Genomic DNA, 21,284 nt, shown 5'->3' with positions numbered 1-21,284 from the left:
TAACTAATACTCCTTACACTACAACTCGCCCTTATGGAACAGATAATACTCCCTACAACTGTACACAACTCACCCTTATGAACAGATAATACTCCCTACAACTGTACAACAACTCACCCTTATGGAATAGATAATACTCCCTACAACTGTACACAACTCACCCTTATGGAACAGATAATACTCCCTACAACTGTACAACAACTCACCCTTATGGAACAGATAATACTCCCTACAACTGTACAACAACTCATCTTTATGTAACAGATAATACTCCCTACAACTGTAAAACTTACTCTCTATATAACATAATACTCCTAAACTGCACAACAACTCGCCCTTATGGAACATAATACTCCCTACAACTGTACAACAACTCGCCCTTATGGAACAGATAATACTCCCTACAACTGTACAAAAACTTACTACAACTGTACAACAACTCACCCTTATATAGATAATACTCCCTACAACTGTACAACAACTCACCCTTATGGAATAGATAATACTCCCTACAACTGTACAACTCATCTTTATGTAACAGATAATACTCCCTACAACTGTAAAACTTACTCTAATATAACATAATACTCCCTACAACTGTACAACAACTCGCCCTTATGGAACAGATAATACTCCCTACAACTGTACAACAACTCACCCTTATACAACAGATAATACTCCCTACAACTGTACAATAACTCACCCTCACCTATCTTCCTTTCTGCCAACTGTCTTGTATAAATCTGAAATTTTATATTGTATTACTTATTTGTCTATTTTATTTTGACATCTACATTTACTTTTATATAATTATGTCTTATTTGACATCTGTCTCTTGCTCTTTTTTGCCACGTATTTAGAATTTATTATTACCATTTATGTTTTTTTACTCTGTGATGTGTGAGCTACTGTGTCCAAATAATTTCCTTTGTGACGCATCAATAAAGTTTGTCTAAGTCTAAGTTTTGTTTACACATATTTGAGTAATCCTGCATTATTAGTCTGTCTACTTTTGCAAAGTTCAAACCTTGCCATGTCATGAAGCGGTAGTTCTTTTTTAGGTCAGAGCTCCTTTTACCTTTAAGTTCAGTAGAGATTGGCAATTCCAGGGCTGAAATTATCCAAATCATTCTAGTGGAGGTCAACGTAAATATGCAGTTTGTGTGTTAAACGTGTGTGAATGAAATGAAACAAAACACAACTCCAGGTCTGTTCGTGATGAGGAATAAAGATCATAACATAGATCAGAAACGGTGCAGTATACGCCCTTTAAATAATGACACGCTTGCTACTTTCAATTGAATTCACCTCGCAGTCCTAGGTCAAAGTCAGACTGGTGCATGGCGTGACCCCGGATCTATATTTAGCAAAGCCGGGCCCAGACTGTTGTGACTCTGCTGTGTAATTACAGCGCTGGAACTTCAGTGCTAAAGGACATGCTCTCATCACCCCGGCCCGGGCTACTGTTTGAAACAATACATCTGCTCCGTCTGTCAGTGCGCTTTAAAACCTCTCCCCACGCCTTCCTGGGGCTGGCCGAGGGGATAGAACCATCAACCGTCGCGATCGAACCAGCAGGAAACGTGCCCGGTCGAGTGGATTTTCAGTTGAAGTCGGTTAAAAGATAAGATCTGTGTACTAACAACAGGTAGAGTGGGATAATCTGCACCACAAACATCCTGCAGCCGCTTGTTGTTACACATGCAAGCACTTTTCTAGCTTCCTGCTCCATGGTGCGGTTAAATGGGCTAAAAGTTCACATTTTTAACTAACTACTAGAGCTGCATGACCAGGGCTACATGATTTGGGGGAAAAAAACTTCAAATCTCTCTTTTTTTTTTTTTTGTGGCTAGACTTTGACTAGATTAAATTAGATCTGATAGCCATTTTATTCAGGTGGATGGATGCTAACCCTAGCCTACCCTACAAGTGTACAGCAACTAACCCTTATGTAACAGATAATACTCCCTACAACTGTACAACTTACTTTACTATAAAATAATACTCCCTACAACTGTACAAAAACTCACCTTTATGGAACAGATAATACTCCCTACAAATGTACAACAACTCACTTTTATGTAACAGATAATACTCCCTACAATTGTACAAACACTCACCCTTATGTAACACATAATACTCCCTAAAATTTTACAACTTACTCTAATATAACATAATACTCCCTACAACTCTACAACAACTCACCCTTATGGAACAGATAATACTCCCTACAACTGTACGACAACTTACTTTTATGGAACAGATAATACTCCCTACAACTGTACAACTTATTTTACTATAAAATAATACTCCCTACAACTGTACAAAAACTCACCTTTATGGAACAGATAATACTCCCTACAACTGTACAACTCACTTTTATGTAACAGATAATACTCCCTACAAATGTACAACAACTCAGCCTTATGGAACAGATAATACTCCCTACAACTGTACAAAAACTCACTTTTATGTAACAGATAATACTCCCTACAATTGAACAAACACTCACCCTTATGTAACACATAATACTCCCTAAAATTGTACAACTTACTCTAATATAACAGAATACTCCCTACAACTCTACAACTTACTCTAATATAACAGAATACTCCCTACAACTGTACAACAACTCACCCTTATGGAACAGATAATACTCCCTACAACTGTACAACAACTCACCCTTATGGAACAGATAATACTCCCTACAACTGTACAACAACTCACTTTTATGGAACAGATAATACTCCCTACAACTGTACAACAACTCACCCTTATGGAACAGATAATACTCCCTACAACTGTACAACAACTCACCCTTATGGAACAGATAATACTCCCTACAACTGTACAACAACTCACTTTTATGGAACAGATAATACTCCCTACAACTGTACAACAACTCACCCTTAGGGAACAGATAATACTCCCTACAAATGTACAACTTACTCCAATATAACAGAATACTCCCTACAACTGCACTAAACCATATATGGGGCGTGCAATTTTATGTAGAATAAGACTGGATATTTAGTTGTTTGTGGAGGAAATTTGTACTGTAGCTGATTGATTCAAAGTCAAATTCCAGTTTCATTTACATTTTGATACTAGTACTAACCATGTACTTTTCTTATTTCCAAACTTCCATTGAAAGTGTCGGTCATCTGTTACATCTTGGTTTATTTTGGCAGGTCCGAGTGTATTTCCTGACTCCCGTGATAGCGCGAGGTGGTGTGATCTTTTCAAAATAAACTTCACCATGACACAGTCGCCTCGTGTCGTAAACCGAACCGCAGCTACTGTAACTCCAGCTCTGACTAACAGGAGCCTTAACCCGTACACCACACGCCTTTGTTGTCGCGACGCCCGTGCCAGGTAACGGCTCTGGGAGATCTCGCTTACGACACCGCTCGGAGCTGATAGGGCGAGGGCGCGGTGCCGACGGAAATGCCCGCTGGCTCTGGATGGACGGGACTCGTGAAAGTGACAGACGGAAGGAGCTCTAGTCGTATTTGTGGTTTTGCAGGTCGTGTCACTCTGGTCTGAAAGTAAGAAGGTTCCAAGTAGACGTGTGATGATTAATGTGAGCGAACGCAACTCTAAAAGAAACAACAATGACAGCAGCGTTATTAAGAGATAAATGTGTGGAAGGATGGGTCAAATGCAGAGGGCGAATGCGAGAAAGGCTGGGGCAAATGCAGAATACAAATGCGTGCAAAGGTCGATAATATGCACAGGACAGTTTCAAATTCAAAGGGCAAATGCGTGGAATGATGGGTCAAATGCAGACGGCAAATGCATGGAATGATGGGTCAAATGCAGATGGCAAATGCATGGAATGATGGGTCAAATGCAGAGAACAAATACAGAGGACAAATGCAAAGAAGGATGGATCAAATGCAAAGAACAGATGCATGGCATGATGGGTCAAATGCAGAATACAAATGCATGCAAAGATTGATAATATGCACAGGACAATTTCAAATTCAAATGGCAAATGCGTGGAATGATGGGTCAAATGCAGATGGCAAATGCATGGAATGATGGGTCAAATGCAGAGAACAAATACAGAGGACAAATGCAAAGAAGGCTGGATCAGATGCGAAGGACAGGTGCATGGAATGATGGGTCAAATGAAGCGGACAGTCACGTCAAAGGATGGGTAAGATACGTGGCAGGATGGGTCAAATGCAGAAGAGCAAATGCATGGAATGATGGGTCAAATGCAGAGGACAAATGCAAAGGATGGATCAGAGGCAAAGGACAATTGCATGAAAGGATGGGTCAAATGAAGTAGACAGGCACATAAAAAGGATGGGTAAGATCCATGGAAAGATGGGTCAAATGCAGAAAAGCAAATGCATGGAATGATGGGTCAAATGCAGAGGACAAAAGGTAAAGAAGGATGGATCAGAGGCAAAGGACAAATGCATGAAAGGATGGGTCAAATTGAAGTAGACAGGCACATAAAAGGATGGGTAAGATCCATGGAAGGATGGGTCAAATGCAGAAAAGCAAATGCATGGAAGGATGGGTCAAATGCAGAAGATAAATGAATGGAATAATGGGTCAAATGCAGAGGATAAAATAATGGATTGATGGGTCAAATGCAGAAGATAAATGAATGGAATAATGGGTCAAATGCAGAGGATAAAATAATGGATTGATGGGTCAAATGCAGGGGATAAATGAATGGAAGGATGGGTCAAATGCAGAGTGATAAATGCATGGAGAGATGGGTCAAATGAAGTGGGCAGACATGTCAAAGGGCGGGTAAGATGAATGGAAGGATGGGTCAAATGCAGAAAGCAAATACATGGAACGATGGATGGAATAACGGGTCAAATGCAGAGCACAAATGTGTGGAAAGATCAGTCAAATCTAGAGCAGAAATGCATAATAATGTAATAATACGGGAGATAAATATAGAGGACAAATGCAAAGAAGGATGGGTCAAATGCAGAGAACACATTTCTTTGGGGAGTGTGTGGTATGAGGAGTAACTTATCATATGTACAATTTAAAGTCGGGTTGTTTCTAAGCGACGGGGCAAAAATGAGAGAATATTTTATTGTTAAATCGCCCGTTTGCGCCCGTTTGTTGAACGTTCCCAAAAGTGCAGCTCCTCATGGTCTTCCTGGTCCTGTGGCCTTTTCCTTTAAGACTGAGCTCTTTGTTCCAGACCGTGATGTACTGGCACATGCTCCACTGATATCTGATCCCACTGTGCCATCGCTCCATCCTATACTCCTCTCTCTCTCTCTCTCTCCTCCCTCCCTCCGTCTCTCCTGTTCTCTTTTCTCTCTCTGTCACTCATTATTTCTTGGTTTGTCTTTTTTTTCCCCCTAATTTTCTCTTTCTCTCATCGTGCATCCTCTGTTCACTCGGTGTTCTTTGTTTCAGTCTTTCTCTCTCTGTTTCTTTCCTTCTCTCTTTCTCCTTTTCATTTGCTCACTTCCTCTCTTTCTCTCTCTTTGCCTCCTCTCTATATCTCTTCTTCACCTCTCTTCATCCTCCTTCTCTCTCTGTTTCTCTCTCTAACCCCCTCTTCTCTCTCTCACACACTCTTGCCTTCTTCACTTTCTCTTTCTTTGTTTCAGTCTCTTTCCTTCATTTTCTCTCTCTGCTTCCCTCCTCTCTCTCTGTCCTTCTCTTTTCTCTTTCTCTCCCTTTTCCTCCTTTCTACATCTCTTCTTCACCTCTCTTCGTCCTTCTTTCTCTTTCCCTCCTTTTCTCTTTGTTTCTCTCTCTCTCTAACCCCCTCTTCTCTCTCTGTCTCCTGCCTTCTTCTCTTTCTCTCTTTCTTTGTTTAATTCTTTCTCTTTCCCTCATTTTCTCTCTCTATCCTTCTCTCTTTTTCCTTTTTATTCGCTCTCTTTCTCTCTCTCTTTGCCTCCTCTCTATATCTCTTCATCTCTTCTCTTCATCCTTCTTCTTTCTCTTTCCCTCCTTTTCTCTTTGTTTCTCTCTCTCACCCCCTCTTCTCTCTATCCTTCTCTCTTTCTCCTTCCTCACGTCTCTTCATCGTCCTTCTTTCTTTTTTTCTTTCCCTCCTTCTCTCTTTGTTCCTCTCTCTCTCTATCCCTCTTTCTTTCTCTCTTTCACTCTCTATTTCCTTTCCTCTTGCTGTTCATGTCTCTCTACTCCTAATTCTCACTCTCCGCTCTATCCTTCCTAATCTCTCTATCCCTTCTTTTCTTCTACTTTTTCTTTGTTTTGTTCTCCTTTTTCTTTTCTCTTCCCTCTCTTTTCCGCGCTCCCTTCATTTGTCTTTCTCTTTCTCTCCCTCCCTCTCTCCCTCCTTCCTTCCTTCTCTCTCCAGACGCAGTCGTTTCGCTGAGCCCGACTCAGCGAAAAAAAAAAAGAGTTCAACGAGCTCCTCCGCGTCGAACTTTGACCTCTTCCTGGATTTTTGAGTCGGCCAATCGGGACGCGGGACGCCTTTTTCTTTTTTTTTCAAACGCGAAGTCATAAAAACCCGGGCGACCGTTACAGACGAGAGGAAAAACCGGTTTGGAATGATTTTAAAATGTGGTTTGGAGCTGCTGTTCTGTCAGCGCCGTGTCAATAATCAAACGATCAAACAGAAAAGAACACAAGAGACAGATCTGCATTTAAATATTACTCCAAACACACCTGGACCTGTGTTTTGTTTGATTCACACGTTAGAGTAATCCTTCAATATTAGTCTGTCAACATCTCCAAAGCTCAAAATGCTCTGTTCCACTTTGTGATGTCACGAAGTGGTAATTTTATAGTAGTTACCTGGTCCCTGAAGAGTTGACCAGGTTTTGTATTCACCCTGTGTGTGTGTGTCTGTGTGTATGTGTGTCTGTGTCTGTGTGTGTGTGTCTGTGTGTATGTGTGTCTGTGTCTGTGTGTGTTTGTCTGTGTGCGTGTCTGTGTGTGTGTGTCTGTGTGTGTGTGTGTGTGTGTCTGTGTGTGTGTGTGTGTGTCTGTGTGTGTGTCTGTGTGTGTGTGTGTGTGTGTGTGTGTCTCTGTGTGTGTGTGTGTGTGTGTGTGTGTGTGTGTGTGTCTGTGTGTGTGTGTCTGTGTGTGTGTGTCTGTGTGTGTGTGTCTGTGTGTGTGTGTGTGTGTGTGTGTGTGTGTGTGTGTGTGTGTGTGTGTGTGTGTGTGTGTGTGTGTGTGTGTGTCTGTGTGTGTGTGTGTGTGTGTGTGTGTGTGTGTGTGTGTGTGTGTGTGTGTGTGTGTGTGTGTGTGTGTGTGTGTGTCTGTGTGTGTGTGTGTGTGTGTGTGTGTCTGTGTGTGTGTGTGTGTGTGTGTGTGTGTGTGTGTCTGTGTGTGTGTGTGTGTGTGTCTGTGTGTGTGTGTGTGTGTGTGTGTGTGTGTGTGTGTGTGTCTGTGTGTGTGTGTGTGTGTGTGTCTGTGTACCTGCGATAATTCCACCAAATTGTCACCAAATTTGGTACATGGGTCAAGCCCTCGTCCCTGATGCCGCAAAAAAAGTTTGGTGTCGATCTGAGGTCCTTTGAGGTCACACGGGTCAATTGAAAGGTCACGTCATTATAAAGGATCGGCAATTTCTGCAATTTCTGAACCATCTGCGGCCTAAAATATTCACCCAATCATCACACAAGTTGGCACACACACAATCGGGCACACTGGATGTTACAGGTTGAGGTCAAATCTGTGTTTTTGGTCATAACTCCGCGAAGGATCGAACTGGAGCAACGGGAGTGTCTCAAAATCTCTGAAAAATGATTATCTATTTATAATTTAATGCAGTTGTATAGTCAAATGTTAATAGTTTTCCAGATAATGACTAATTATCGTATCGATATCGTATCGTCAAAGTTCTCACAATAATATCTTGGAACATCACAATATATTGAATCACAAGTCTCTTTGTTTAAATGAAGAGTTATTGTGCAGCAGTAGTTAAAAAAAAGACAGAGAACTACATAGACCATGATCCTTTGCTCCATTTCAGTGCAGACGACAAGAAGAAATAACAGTTCTAACACTTTTAAGACTTAGTTCTTTGGATTAAATCACAGGTGTCAAACATACGGTCCAGGGGCCAGATCCGGCCCCCCAAGACCTTTAATCTGTCCCTCATCTGATTTTCTACTGAAATATTTTATTTATATTTTCTATTAAAATATTGTTAATTTTCTGTGGTGTTTATCACAGCAGCGTCTCCAGCGTCTCTGTACGTGGCCCCTCCCACCAGAGCAGCACAAATGAAGACTTGTCTCTTTCCAAACGCTCTTAAAGGACGATCGTTTTGACTGTTGACCGTGACACCTCTCATCAGAAAAATGTCCAACATGAGAAAAGTGGAGCTGAGTGCAGAATAAAAATAAACAATGGAGAGTTTGTTTGTATTTTGATCATCTAATAGGGATAATATCGTATCGTCAAAGTTCTGGACCATCACAATATATCGAATTACAAGTCTCTTTGTTTAAATTAAGTTATGGTGCAGCAATAGACAACAAAAAAGACAGAGGGAACTACATAGACCATGATCCTTTGCACCATTTCAGTGCAGACTACAAGAAGAAATAACAGTTCTAACACTTTTAAGTCTCAATTCTTTGGATTAAGTCTTGTCGAGGCATTTTAAGAGGAAAAAGAAGCATATTCACAGTTTTGTTAGCTTCACAAAATAAATATTGTACCCTAATCATGAGTCTCCCCAACATATCATGCGCTTTCCCACGATATCGCAATAAATATTGTGCCGTGAGGTTCATACCGTGATAATATCGTATCGTGAGACTTGGATATCGTTACACTCCTAATAAATTGTCAAGATAGTCAAATAGGATCTGTCAGACAAACAAATTTAACCAGAGATCAGCTTCTTAACCCCATTTGACCCAAAAGTGGCCCGGGGGCTGTACTTTGGTCACGTCTGGTTTAACTTTAAGCTTCACTAACCAAATTTTGGACAATTTGGGGAAAAGTTTGCATTTTGAAAACTCTCTCAAAGTCTAATTGTGCACGTGTTTTTTATTTTCACTCCAAATCACGTTTGTACTTGGCTCTCTTAGTTTTCCAATCACTTTTTATGCTGTTTAGTGATGGGTTTTTTTTGGAGTATTTGGGTCTGGCACTTGTAGTACAGTAGACATCTCATCAAAGAATCATAATGTTTCAATTTCAGCAGTTTCACTTCAATATGGAAACTTCACGCAAAGCAATAGCACAAAACATAGTAGTGATTATTTACATCTGATTGGAAAAGTAATAATAAAAACAGCCCAGTATCATGAGGTATAAATTACAACAGAACTTGACCTTTAAGAGGCTTTTAAGTCTGCAAACACAAAACTCTGCACTGTAGATAATAACAGTTTAAAGCCACAGCCTGGAATTCTTTGGTATAAAACAGACTCAACTAAAAGCATGTATTTTTTCATTTTTGTTGTTTTCGTAGTGCAGGAAGTGTCTTTACAGTGAGTGTGAGCGGGCTTGCCTCTCCACAAACCTCACTCATATTTGGTCTCCTTCATCCCACAGTATGTCATCAACAGTGTTGGGGAGTAACAGATTACATGTACCAGAGTTATGTAATCAGAGTACAAATTATGAGTAACTGTATTCAGTTACAGTTACTGTTTAAGTGAGTGGTAATTGGATTACAGTTACTTTGTTGAAATAAATGGATTACAGAGGTATTTTCCTGTTTCCACTTTTTTTTTTTTTTTTTTTATTCCACTCATTGTCGGACACTAAACCAGGACTAAACCAGGTCTAAAACCAGGACTAAACCAGGTCTAAATCAGGTCTAAATCAGGTCTAAAACCAGGTCTAAAAACCAGGACTAAACCAGGTCTAAATCAGGTCTAAACCAGGTCTAAATCAGGTCTAAACCAGGTCTAAAACCAGGTCTAAAAACTAAACTAAAGGTCTAAAACTAGGTCTAAACCAGGACTAAACCAGGACTAACCAGGTCTAAAACCAGGTCTAAACCAGGTCTAAAACCAGGTCTAAAAACCAGGTCTAAAACCAGGTCTAAACCAGGTCTAAACCAGGTCTAAACCAGGTCTAAAACCAGGTCTAAAACTAGGTCTAAACCAGGACTAAACCAGGAAAAACTAGGTCTAAAACCAACTAAAACCAGGTCTAAAACCAGGTCTAAACCAGGTCTAAACCAGGTCTAAACCAGGTCTAAAACCAGGACTAAACCAGGTCTAAACCAGGTCTAAAACCAGGTCTAAACCAGGTCTAAACCAGGTCTAAACCAGGTCTAAACCAGGACTAAACCAGGTCTAAACAATATGACACTAACAGTAGGTGGCATAATTTAAGGCAGCAGTGATCTCATATAAAATAATTTCTCTATCAATAATATTTTGATACGGTTCAGTAAAGTTTGGGCTTTTTATTTTCTTTTAGCAGATTTATCTCATGTTAAGATTTCCTGGTCTTTGCTTCTCTACAGTAAACAACTTCCTGTTCATGGAGACTTGAGCTCAACAGACAATTTGAAAAGAACAAACATGAATTTTCAGGATGTATTTGCTACGTTCATGTAGTTTTAAAAAACATGACAATATCAAGTAATCCAAAGTATTCAGATTACGTTACTCACCTAAAGTAATTTAATTTAATAAAACTACATTTTGGGGGATGTAATCTGTAATCTGTAGGGGAATACATTTTAAAAGTAACACTCCCAACACTGGTCATAAACTGTCTCTAACGAGAGTGTTACAACTTTCTGTTTCCGTGGAGGTGCAGGTGACATGTTAACTCTGGAAAGTTACACACTGTGTCTTTAACTGAAGTTCTTGTGTTTACCCAAAGTCAGAAATAACTCAGACATAAATCTGTTTGCTTATATATGGTGAATTCTAAATGTATAACCATTCAAAACAAGACCTAAACCAGGACTAAACCAGGACTAAACCAGGACCAAGCGTGTGACCGCGGTTTATCTTCTTACACATTATAAACCAGTGAGAACCGGAAGTACGCCGAACTCCACTTTATCTCTGACCGTTCAACAAGTTCCAGGAGCAATAAACCAGGACTAAACCAGGACTAAACCAGGACTAAACTAAACCAGGACTAAACCAGGACTAAACCAGGAATAAACCAGGAATAAACCAGGACTATTTGGAGGACTAAACCAGAAGTATTTGAAGGACTAAACCAGGACTATTTGAAGGACTAAAAAAGGACTATTTGAAGGACTACACCAGGACTATTTGAAGGACTAAACCAGGACTATTTGGAGGAATAACCAGAACTAAACCAGGACCAAACCAGGATTAAACCAGGACTAAACCAGGACCAAACCAGGACTAAACCAGGACCAACAGAAAGACTAAACCAGGACTAACATGAGGACCAAACCAGGACTAAACCAGGACTAAACCAAGACTAAACCAGGACCAAACCAGGACTAAACCAGGACCAAACCAGGACTAAACCAGGACCACAACAGGGCCAAAACAGGACTAAATCAAGATCTAAACTGGGACCAAACCAGCACCAAACCAGCACCAAACCAGGACCAAACCAGCACCAAACCAGGACCAAACCAGCACCAAACCAGGACCAAACCAGGACCAAACCAGGCCTAAATCAGGACCAAGCGTGTGACTGCAGTCTATCTTCTTACACATTATAAATCAGTGAGAACCGGAAGTGCTCCGAACTCCACTTTATCTTTGACCGTTCAACAAGTTCCCGAGCTGACGGGGTCCAGACTCCGGGCCGGGCTAAGAATAGTTTTACATTACAACACCACAGGGCTGAGTTTTCTTCAGTGGAGCAGAGGAGAGCTGCGGAAATACCTCAAATCCACGGGGACCACCTCTTTTTTTTTTGGTTCTTCTGGCGCTATTAAAGCTGCTTACAATGCCAAGTGTCAGGTGAGGAGATATACAGCACCGATTTAACAAGATAGATGTTCTAAAAAAGGAGGCAATGACTAAAAAAAAATAAACAATGAAGAGTTTGTTTGTATTTTGATCATCAAATAGGAATAATATTGTATCGTCAAAGTTCTGGACCATCACAATATATTGAATTACAAGTCTCTTTGTTTAAATGAAGAGTTATGGTGCAGCAATAGACACAAAAAGACAGAGAGAACTGGGCCCGGTCAAGCAGAAGTAAACAACAAGGCCAAAAAATCAAGTTAATGCATCTGATATAAAAATGTATTGAACAGATACATATGTACTCTAGTTTATGAAACTGTTGACCTTTTTTCTGTACCATTTTTGGTTCTAAAGTTCCATATGTTTTAAACAGACCATGTATGAAACATGGAACAAAAATTATTTCCCAAATTTCAAAAACCTGCAAATCATGTAAATAAATGGATGTATTTCATCATATCTTGTGTTATTCCATCTTTGAACTGTTGATGAAGGGACAGGATTTTTCAAACAAATGTATTTAAAATGATAAAAATTTGCTTGGAAGGACTGACATATTTTATAGAAATAGTTTCCTTTCATTTTGAAGTAATATTAAAGTATTTGGAAGAAAAAACTTGACAAATGATGTAAAATCCTGCACCTTCTACTTGTTTGTACAATTTTCCCTCCGTTCCTTTTCCCTCCGTTACCATGAACTTTCTTAATAAAAAATCTCATGACTCAAAAAGTAAGAGGTTTTTCAACCTAATCTTGTACCATATGGTAGAAAACTATATGAAGCAAATATTCAAACCAGTTTGTTAAGGATATGGAAGTGAGAACCAAGAGTTATCACTGTTTGGATTTATTGCCCAAAAAGTGCTGCATATTTCATTCCCTTCGTTACCGACATGAGTTTTTACATTTTTTGTCTTGAACTTGAAAGAATATCACAGGTTTAACTTGACCCTGTTGGAGTGTAACTCTTTCCTACATTCTGATACTTTACTTATTTCAATAGTTTCCTCTAGTTTCTGAATAAGAGACATTTGAATGTCAAAAATCTGCCCCTGTTTCCCTCCGTTACCACTTGACCCGGACCCAACTACATTGACCATGATCCTTTGCTCCATTTCAGTGCAGACTACAAGAAGAAATAACAGTTCTAACACTTTTAAGTCTTAGTTCTTTGGATTAAGTCTTGTCAAGGCATTTTAAAAGGAAAATATCGTAATATATATCGTATCGTGAGGTTCATACCGTGATGATATCGTATCGTTAGACTCGGATATCGTTACACCCCTATTAATCTAATCTGCAAAAAAGTGCTATATTTGATCAAATGTGTTAATATCATAAATTTTAATCAAGGCATTTTGCCATATTAAAGATACAATGTGTAACTTTTCTGGTGGAGGCTCCGTCAAATGCTTTTCTCCATGGAGATATTATTGCTTTGTCTGGAATGTTTCACAGTGTGGTATTAAATCTTTCTATCTTCACGGAGACCAAACCAGAGCAAGTTACAGGTCAGATCTGTGGAGAGGCGACACTGCTTAGAGCAAAAATCCCTTTTTTTCTGGGTATTTTTGAGCTATAAAATCACCTGTAATTGAATAAATGTAAAGTAGAACTGTTTAATGTCACACTGTGGAACATTCTAGACAGAGCAGTGATAGAACAAACATGGACAGAAGTTTTACGTAGTTTATATCGATCATAATACAAAAATATGTTTATTTTTTGTATGAATAGTTAGTGTATAGAGAGCTGATTGGAGGAAAGGGTCACAATACGAAACCCAGATTTTTAAAATAAATATTAAATACGTAATTTTTTTCTTTAATTTATTACTATAGGTATTCTTACTTGGATTTTTATTTAATTTTTATTATTTATTTATTTTATTTTATTATTTTATTTTTATTTTATTATTTATTTTATTATTTTATTATTTATTATTTTATTATATTTATTTATTATTTTTATTATTTATTATTTTATTTATTTATTTTTATTATTTATTATTTTATTTATTTGATGCATATATTTATTCATTTTGTATGTATTATTTATTGCATTTTTGTGTATGTAAGGGATGTTTTGGGGGGGCTACTTTTTATTTTACAAAAAGCAAAATAAATATGTTAAAATTAAATGAGCCCTTGTCAAATATTTTTTTAAAGAGCAGTTGGTCGTCTGCGAGAGTTCATTCAGACTAAAATGTTCGGAATATAACTCACGTGCAACAAGGTCACGTTCCCAGATTTGATTTCCTACATATTTTTCGAACAATAATGTGATGTTGAAGTGCAGTAGTTGAAAGTTTAAAGAGATTCTCGTGACGTAGCAGCAGTCAAACGAATTGCCTACAGTTCAAAATAAATAATCCCCCAATTATACTGAACTAACCAAACCCAAGTGACTATTTGCTGACGCTCGCATCCACCCGCCTCCTGATCTGAGCCTAATAATAAACAGACTGGATGACAAAACTGAAGACAACTTCATTAAAACACTTTTCTCTGATCTGTTATTAACCAGTGTTGGGGAGTAACAGATTACATGTACTGGAGTTATGTAATCAGAGTACAAATTATGAGTAACTGTATTCAGTTACAGTTACTGTTTCAGTGAGTGGTAATTGAATTACAGTTACTTTGTTGAAATAAATGGATTACATTTTTTTCTTTAATTCCACTCATTGCCGAAAACTAAACCAGGTCTCAACTAGATCTAAACCAGAACTAAACCAGGTCTAAACCAGGTCTAACACCAGGTCTAAAACCAGGACTAAAACCAGGTCTAAACCAGGTCTAACTCAGGTCTAACTCAGGTCTAACTCAGGTCTAACTCAGGTCTAAACCAGGTCTAACACCAGGTCTAAAACCAGGACTAAACCAGGTCTAAACCAGGTCTAAACCAGGTCTAAACCAGGTCTAAACTAGATCTAAACCAGGTCTAACACCAGGTCTAAAACCAGGACTAAAACCAGGTCTAAACCAGGTCTAAACCAGGTCTAACTCAGGTCTAAACCAGGTCTAACACCAGGTCTAACACCAGGTCTAACACCAGGTCTAACACCAGGACTAAAACCAGGACTAAAACCAGGACTAAACCAGGACTAAAACCAGGTCTAAACCAGGTTTAAACCAGGTCTAACTCAGGTCTAACTCAGGTCTAAACCAGGTCTAAACCAGGACTGAAACAGGTCTAAAACAGGATTTAACAGGACTAAATCATGCTGCGTGGACGCGTCTCCTCGTCTTCTATCAATAATATTTTTTATTTGGTTCAGTAAAGTCTGGGCTTTTTATTTTCTTTTAGCAGATAAAACTTCTTATGTGAAGATTTCCTCGTCTTTGCTTCACTACAGCAAAATGGATTACGTTACAAACTACATTTTGGGGTATGTAATCTGTAATCTGTACGGGATTACATTTTAAAAGTCACCTTCCCAACACTGGTTATTAAGTCGTTCATCATCACAAACAGACCTGGAGTTGTGTTTTGTTTCATTTATGTTTAACACACAAATCCTGCAGTTTAAGGCTGATTTCTTCTCTTAAAGTTCCACCTTGTGATGTCATGTGGTGACACAGGAAGTGCTCCAGTGTGTTTTTAAACTCCACATACCTTCATGAGAATCATTTGGATCATTTCAGACCTGGAATTAGGAATCTCTACTGATCAAAAGGTTCAAGCTGACAGTAACTTGAAAACTACCGCTTCATGACATCACAAGGTGGAGCAGAGCGTTCTGAGTTTACTCCAAACAAAAACAAAACACAACTCCAGGTCTGTGTTTGAGGAGGTAACAACATTCTAGCTCACAAGAAGTGCACCCAACTTCACTTTATCTTTGACCATTCCACAAGTTCCAGGAGGACTAAACCAGGACTAAACCAGGACTATTTGGAGAAATAAACCAGGACTATTTGGAGAAATAAACCAGGACTAAACCAGGACCAAACCAGGACCAAACAAAGACCTAAACTGGGACCAAGCCAGCAGTAAACCAGCAATTAACCAGAACTAAACCAGGACTATTTGGAGGACTAAACCAGAACTAAACCAGGACTAACTGGAGGACTAAACCAGGACTAAACCAGGACTATTTGGAGAAATAAACCAGGATTAAACCAGGACTATTTGGAGGACTAAACCAGGACTAAACCAGGACCAAACAAAGACCTAAACTGGGACCAAGCCAGCAGTAAACCAGCAATAAACCAGAACTAAACCAGGACTATTTGGAGGACTAAACCAGGACTAACTGGAGGACTAATCCAGAACTAAACCAGGACTAACTGGAGGACTAATCCAGAACTAAACCAGGACTAACTGGAGGACTAATCCAGAACTAAACCAGGACTAACTGGAGGACTAAACCAGAACTAAACCAGGACTAACTGGAGGACTAATCCAGAACTAAACCAGGACTAACTGGAGGACTAAACCAGGACTATTTGGAGGACTAAACCAGAACTAAACCAGGACTAACTGGAGGACTAATCCAGAACTAAACCAGGACTATTTGGAGGACTAAACCAGGACTAGACCAGGACTATTTGGAGGACTAAACCAGGACTAACAGGAGAATTAAACCAGCAATAAACCAAGATAAACCTAGGACTAAACCAAGACTTAAATTGGGACCAAACCAGGACTAAACCAAGACCAAAACTGGGACCAAGCCAGCAGTAAACCAGGACTAAATCAGCACCAAACCAGGACTAAACGAGGACTAAACCAAGACCTAAACTGGGGTGATTTAAAGCTCACAGTGTCAGTTTTTGTGTGAATTACGGGACCTTTAAAAGTTTCAATGAACATCTCTCAGCGCGTCCAGCACGAGCACAGCCCCGCGCGGTTTACTGTGACTGGAGCAGCGACTCACCTCCGTGAAGAAATTATCCATCGCCTCGTTATTGTAATCCCAGAGGATCCAGAGTCCGCTCAGAGCCGCTCATGTGTTTGGCGTCAGTCCACAAAAAACACGACAGTCCGGTCCTGATCCACGGTAAAGAGCGTGCACGTACAGTTGACGCACGGCCAGCGCTCAATGCAGCTACAGTAAGCGCTGATATGCCTTTTGTTTCATCGGAGTTTGCGCTACTGCACTGAAAAAAAAAAGTTCCAAATCCAATGAAAGATTCTCCAAGATGCATCCAAAAAGCGCGTCGCGTCCTCGCCGTGTCCTCCTCGAGCTCCCGTCGCGCGCTCAGCTGGACTTGGGTTTTGTTTTCGGACACTTTTGGAGTTGTTTTGGGGGAGAAACGTGCCCGTGTGCAGCCCGGAGAGCGGCCGGTGCGGAGCGGAGAGTCTCACTCACTTTGGCCCAGTCACTCAGAGCGACGCGCGCACACGTGTCTATCTGTGTGTGCGACGTGCGCGCGCCCAGGCCAAAAACCCCGCACACAGCGTAAAGTCAAGCCCCGCCCCTCTAATCAACAGGCCCCGCCCACTTAAGCGGTACCAGTTGTGGAGAAGTCTCACGCGCTCCTCCTGCTGTCAGAGCGCGTCACGGGGGAAAAGACAGAAAGAGTTTGAAGGGTTTGTTTAGTTTGTTTGTTTAATTTGTCTTTTTGGGCCAGTGGGGTCAAACTCAAATTCACCGAGGCCAAAATTAAAAACTGGGACTAAGTTGTGGGACAAACTAAATATTTATTGAAAATTTTCAACAACATCTACATGTTTTCTCTTCTTTCAAAATAAGTAATGTTAAACCTTTTCTTATTCAAATAAAAGTTTAATAATAGTTTTGCTTAAACATTGAATCCAGAACAAGCAGAATATAAAATAATAACAACATTTTAAATAAATAATGTATAGTCTATAGTCTATCTGTAGCCGGCAGGTAGCTCTCATATAGACATCGGATATGATCTTATGGGCCAAATATAATATAATTATATTGCGGGCCAAAACTGGCCCCTGGGCCTGAGTTTGACATGTCTGCTTTAGGACATTAACTTATCACCCAACAGAAAAGGGTAAACAGAGGAGGGGACTTGCAAGTCGTGACTTGGACTCGAGTCAGACTTGAGTCACTATTTTTAGGACTTGAGACTTGACTTGATAAAATAGACAAAGACTTGGGACTCGACTTGGACTTGAAGGGCAGTGACTTGGGACTTGACTCAGACTTGAGTCCTGTGACTTGAGAAGACTTGATGCTTCCCCTAAAAAAATATATGTTTTTTGAAAATAATTTTCTCTTTTCAGTCAATAAATGCAGTGATTAATTTTACAGGAACAAACTGGAACATCTCCGTCTCACTTCTGTTTGTTACTTTGGATGTAACTAAAATACTGTGACATGGTGTCCTCAAAAGTACTACAGTAATATACAGTACAATACAGTAAACCAGAGGGAACTACACAGAACATGATTGTTCCATTTCAGTGCAGACAAATGACAAAATAACTATTGTTAGGCACTTTTTAAATCTGAATTCTTTCGGTTCTGACAGTCATGATTCACACTAAGATCTTGTCAAGACATTTAAAAAGAAAAAGACCCTTTATTTGACCCACAGCAGGGAAATTCCAGTGTTGCAGTGCAAAGTTCAAGAACAGCCGGAGAATAGAAAGAAGCAATCAGAAGTAAATAACTGTTAAAAAACAACTTAAATCTATCACAACAGTGGGCATGTAGGAGAAAATACAAGACCACACCAACATTCATTAGTTCTATTAGTGAATGCAGAAAATCAGTCAAATCAGTAGAATCAATACATTTAAAGTACAATATACTAATCCACACAATATTTTGTGAAAAAATGAATTCATTAATTAAATAAGAGCACTATCCATCCATCCATCCTCCTTGGAGATAGATACTTTTAATGCCGTATTGTGGACTATTTCAGCCATAGCTGTGACATCTCCCTGGAGACAAGCAGGTGCTGACCCTTCACCTCAAAACTTACCCATAGTGCACCTGTAAAGGGAATCAGTTGCCCATATTTTGTAATAGATTACATTACTGCCGCTGGTCAGAGTCACAGCTGCCCTGGTGGCAGAATGATGGATGTGTGGCTGCCGTTTTGTTTTGACCACCAAACTACAGCAAAGTTTATTTCTGTGTTTCTGTTTCTTTAACAGTTGCTGCAAGATTCATCACAACTGAATCAAGAGTGAACTGAATCATGAGGCGGCAGAAGCTCAGTTGGCAGAACGTTCGTCCACTGATCTGACGGTTGACGGTTAGAATCCCACTCTCGACATAATCATCATGGGTTGAGCACTCTGACCCACAGATTAATCCTGTCATTGTGTCCTTGGGCAAGACACTTAACCCACCTCACCCCAGTCTGCGTACACTAGGGCAGGCATGTCCAAACTATGGCGCGGGGGCCAAATGCGGCCCTCAGACAAATTTTTCTTGGCCCTCAGGCTTCCAGGTGAATTGGCCCAAATTACCTTGCATCAATTAAATTTTTTTTTTTTACTGCAAGTTTTTTGAAAATCTGCCTTGATAAAGCTCATGTTTAATATTTAGTATGTGGTTTTAAGGATCTTAGCTTGAATATAAACTGATGGCTCATTCTAACGTGTTAAACATGCACATATTTGAATTATTCACTACGGCACTCGATCAGTCCTCTGCTTCATCTGTGTTTAGATATGTGGCTCTTGATGAAAAAAGTTTGGACATTCCTGCACAAGTGAATGAATGTGTGTGTGAATGTGTGTGTGAATGTGTGAGCAGTTCCTTGTTGTGAAGAGCTTTGAGTGTCTTGAAGATGGAAAAGCACTATTAAAAAAGTGATAATTTTTATAGCAAAGACACAAATATAAATAATGATATATGTGAATAACTGCAAATTCACCTTTTCTTTTCTTTACAATTACATGATATAATCTAACCTTAATACAAATAAAAAGGCAAATCAATCCAAAAACAGTCACTTGTCAAATAAACACCATATGATGTTGAATTAGAAGATGAGTCCGTGACACTCGTGAAACACCTCTGAACGCGACTTAACCTTTGTACGACATGATATGACACGATACAAACATGTTCTGAAATGCAGATGATCCTTGTATTAGTGAATGGATTCATGTTTCAGTCTTATGCAAATGTTTAAATGCTTCTGGAAGTCTTCAGAAAGTACATTTTGAATTGAACCCTGCTTTCGAAACATAAATCAAATACCGAATTATAGTTTTGCAGGTAACACAATCCTCGAACATACTTTCTCTCAATGACACATTCCACGGTTTTATGATACACTAGTGACTCATGTGAGTATTTGAAAAGCGCACGAGTCTGGGCACTTCACATCTGATTAAATCGGACTCATATCTGGATTCATATTTTGACACTGTTCTTGTTTTGCAGGTTCTGACACGTACCTGACGCCACTGCTGCTGTGTTTCCCATCAGCCCCTGGGAGCGGCCCTCACTCACGCTCATGTCCTGGTGTAACGCTGCTGCTGCTGCTGCTGCTGCTGCTGCTGCTGCTGCTGCTGCTGCTGCTGCTGCTGCTGCTGCTGCTGCTGCTGCTGCTGCTGCTGCTGCTGCTGCTGCTGCTGCTGGTCCAGAGCAGCTCAGGGAAAAGACAGGTGAGAGGTCAAAGGTCACACAGGTGAGAGAGGTCACAAAGAAGCGATAAAGCCACTCTGTGATCAGTGTTGGGGAGTAACAGATTACATGTACTGGAGTTACGTAATCAGAGTACAAATTATGAGTAACTGTATTCAGTTACAGTTACTGTTTAAGTGAGAGGTAATTAGATTACAGTTACTTGGTTGAAATAAATGGATTACACTGAGGTATTTTCCTGTTTTCACATTTTGGGCTATATCCCTTTTTTTTTTTTTTTGTAATTCCACTCACTAAACCCTAAACCAGGACTAAACCAGGTCTAAAAAAACTGGTCCAAACCAGGTCTAAACCAGGTCTAAACCAGGTCTAAACCAGGTCTAAACCAGGTCTAAACCAGGTCTAAACCAGGTCTAAACTAGGACTAAACTAAGACTAAACTAGGACTAAACCAGGACTAAACCAAGTCTAAACCGAAGTCTAAACCAGATCTAAACCAGGTCTAAACCAAGACTAAACCAGGTCTAAAAAAACAGGTCCAAACCAGGTCTAAACCAGGTCTAAACCCAGGTTCAAACCAGGTCTAAACCCAGGTCTAAACCAGGTCTAAACCAGATCTAAACCAGGTCTAAATCAGATCTAAACCAGGTCTAAACCAGGTCTAAACCAGGACAAAACCAGGACTAAAACCAGGTTTAAACTATGTCTCAAACAGGATTTTTAACAGGACTAAATCATGCTTCATGGACTGTGTCTCCTCCTCTTCTATCAATAATATTTTTAATTTGGTTCAGTAAAGTCTGGGCTTTTTATTTTCTTTTAGCAGATAAAACATCTTATGTGAAGATTTCCTCGTCTTTGTTTCTCTACAGCAAATCAAG

At 39.7% G+C, this 21,284-nt stretch overlaps 1 protein-coding gene across 1 annotated transcript in view; it reads right to left on the bottom strand.

The window, feature by feature from the left end:
• The window catches only part of myo10 (myosin X), a 235,114-nt gene extending 217,908 nt beyond the window's left edge, over positions 1 to 17,206 (bottom strand). The window contains 1 exon segment of the mRNA XM_055151493.1: positions 16,747 to 17,206. Within this exon segment, the coding sequence (XP_055007468.1) occupies positions 16,747 to 16,767 (21 nt within the window). The 5' untranslated portion in view covers positions 16,768 to 17,206.
• Between the last annotated feature and the right edge of the window lie 4,078 nt (positions 17,207 to 21,284).

Source organism: Boleophthalmus pectinirostris, unplaced genomic scaffold, assembly GCF_026225935.1.
Source record: "Boleophthalmus pectinirostris isolate CB_2022bp ecotype Guang Dong unplaced genomic scaffold, ASM2622593v1 HiC_scaffold_16, whole genome shotgun sequence".
NCBI lineage: Eukaryota > Metazoa > Chordata > Actinopteri > Gobiiformes > Gobiidae > Boleophthalmus > Boleophthalmus pectinirostris.
The sequence above is the reverse complement of the archived record's forward strand: the minus strand, read 5'-3'. Positions and strand labels throughout refer to the sequence as shown.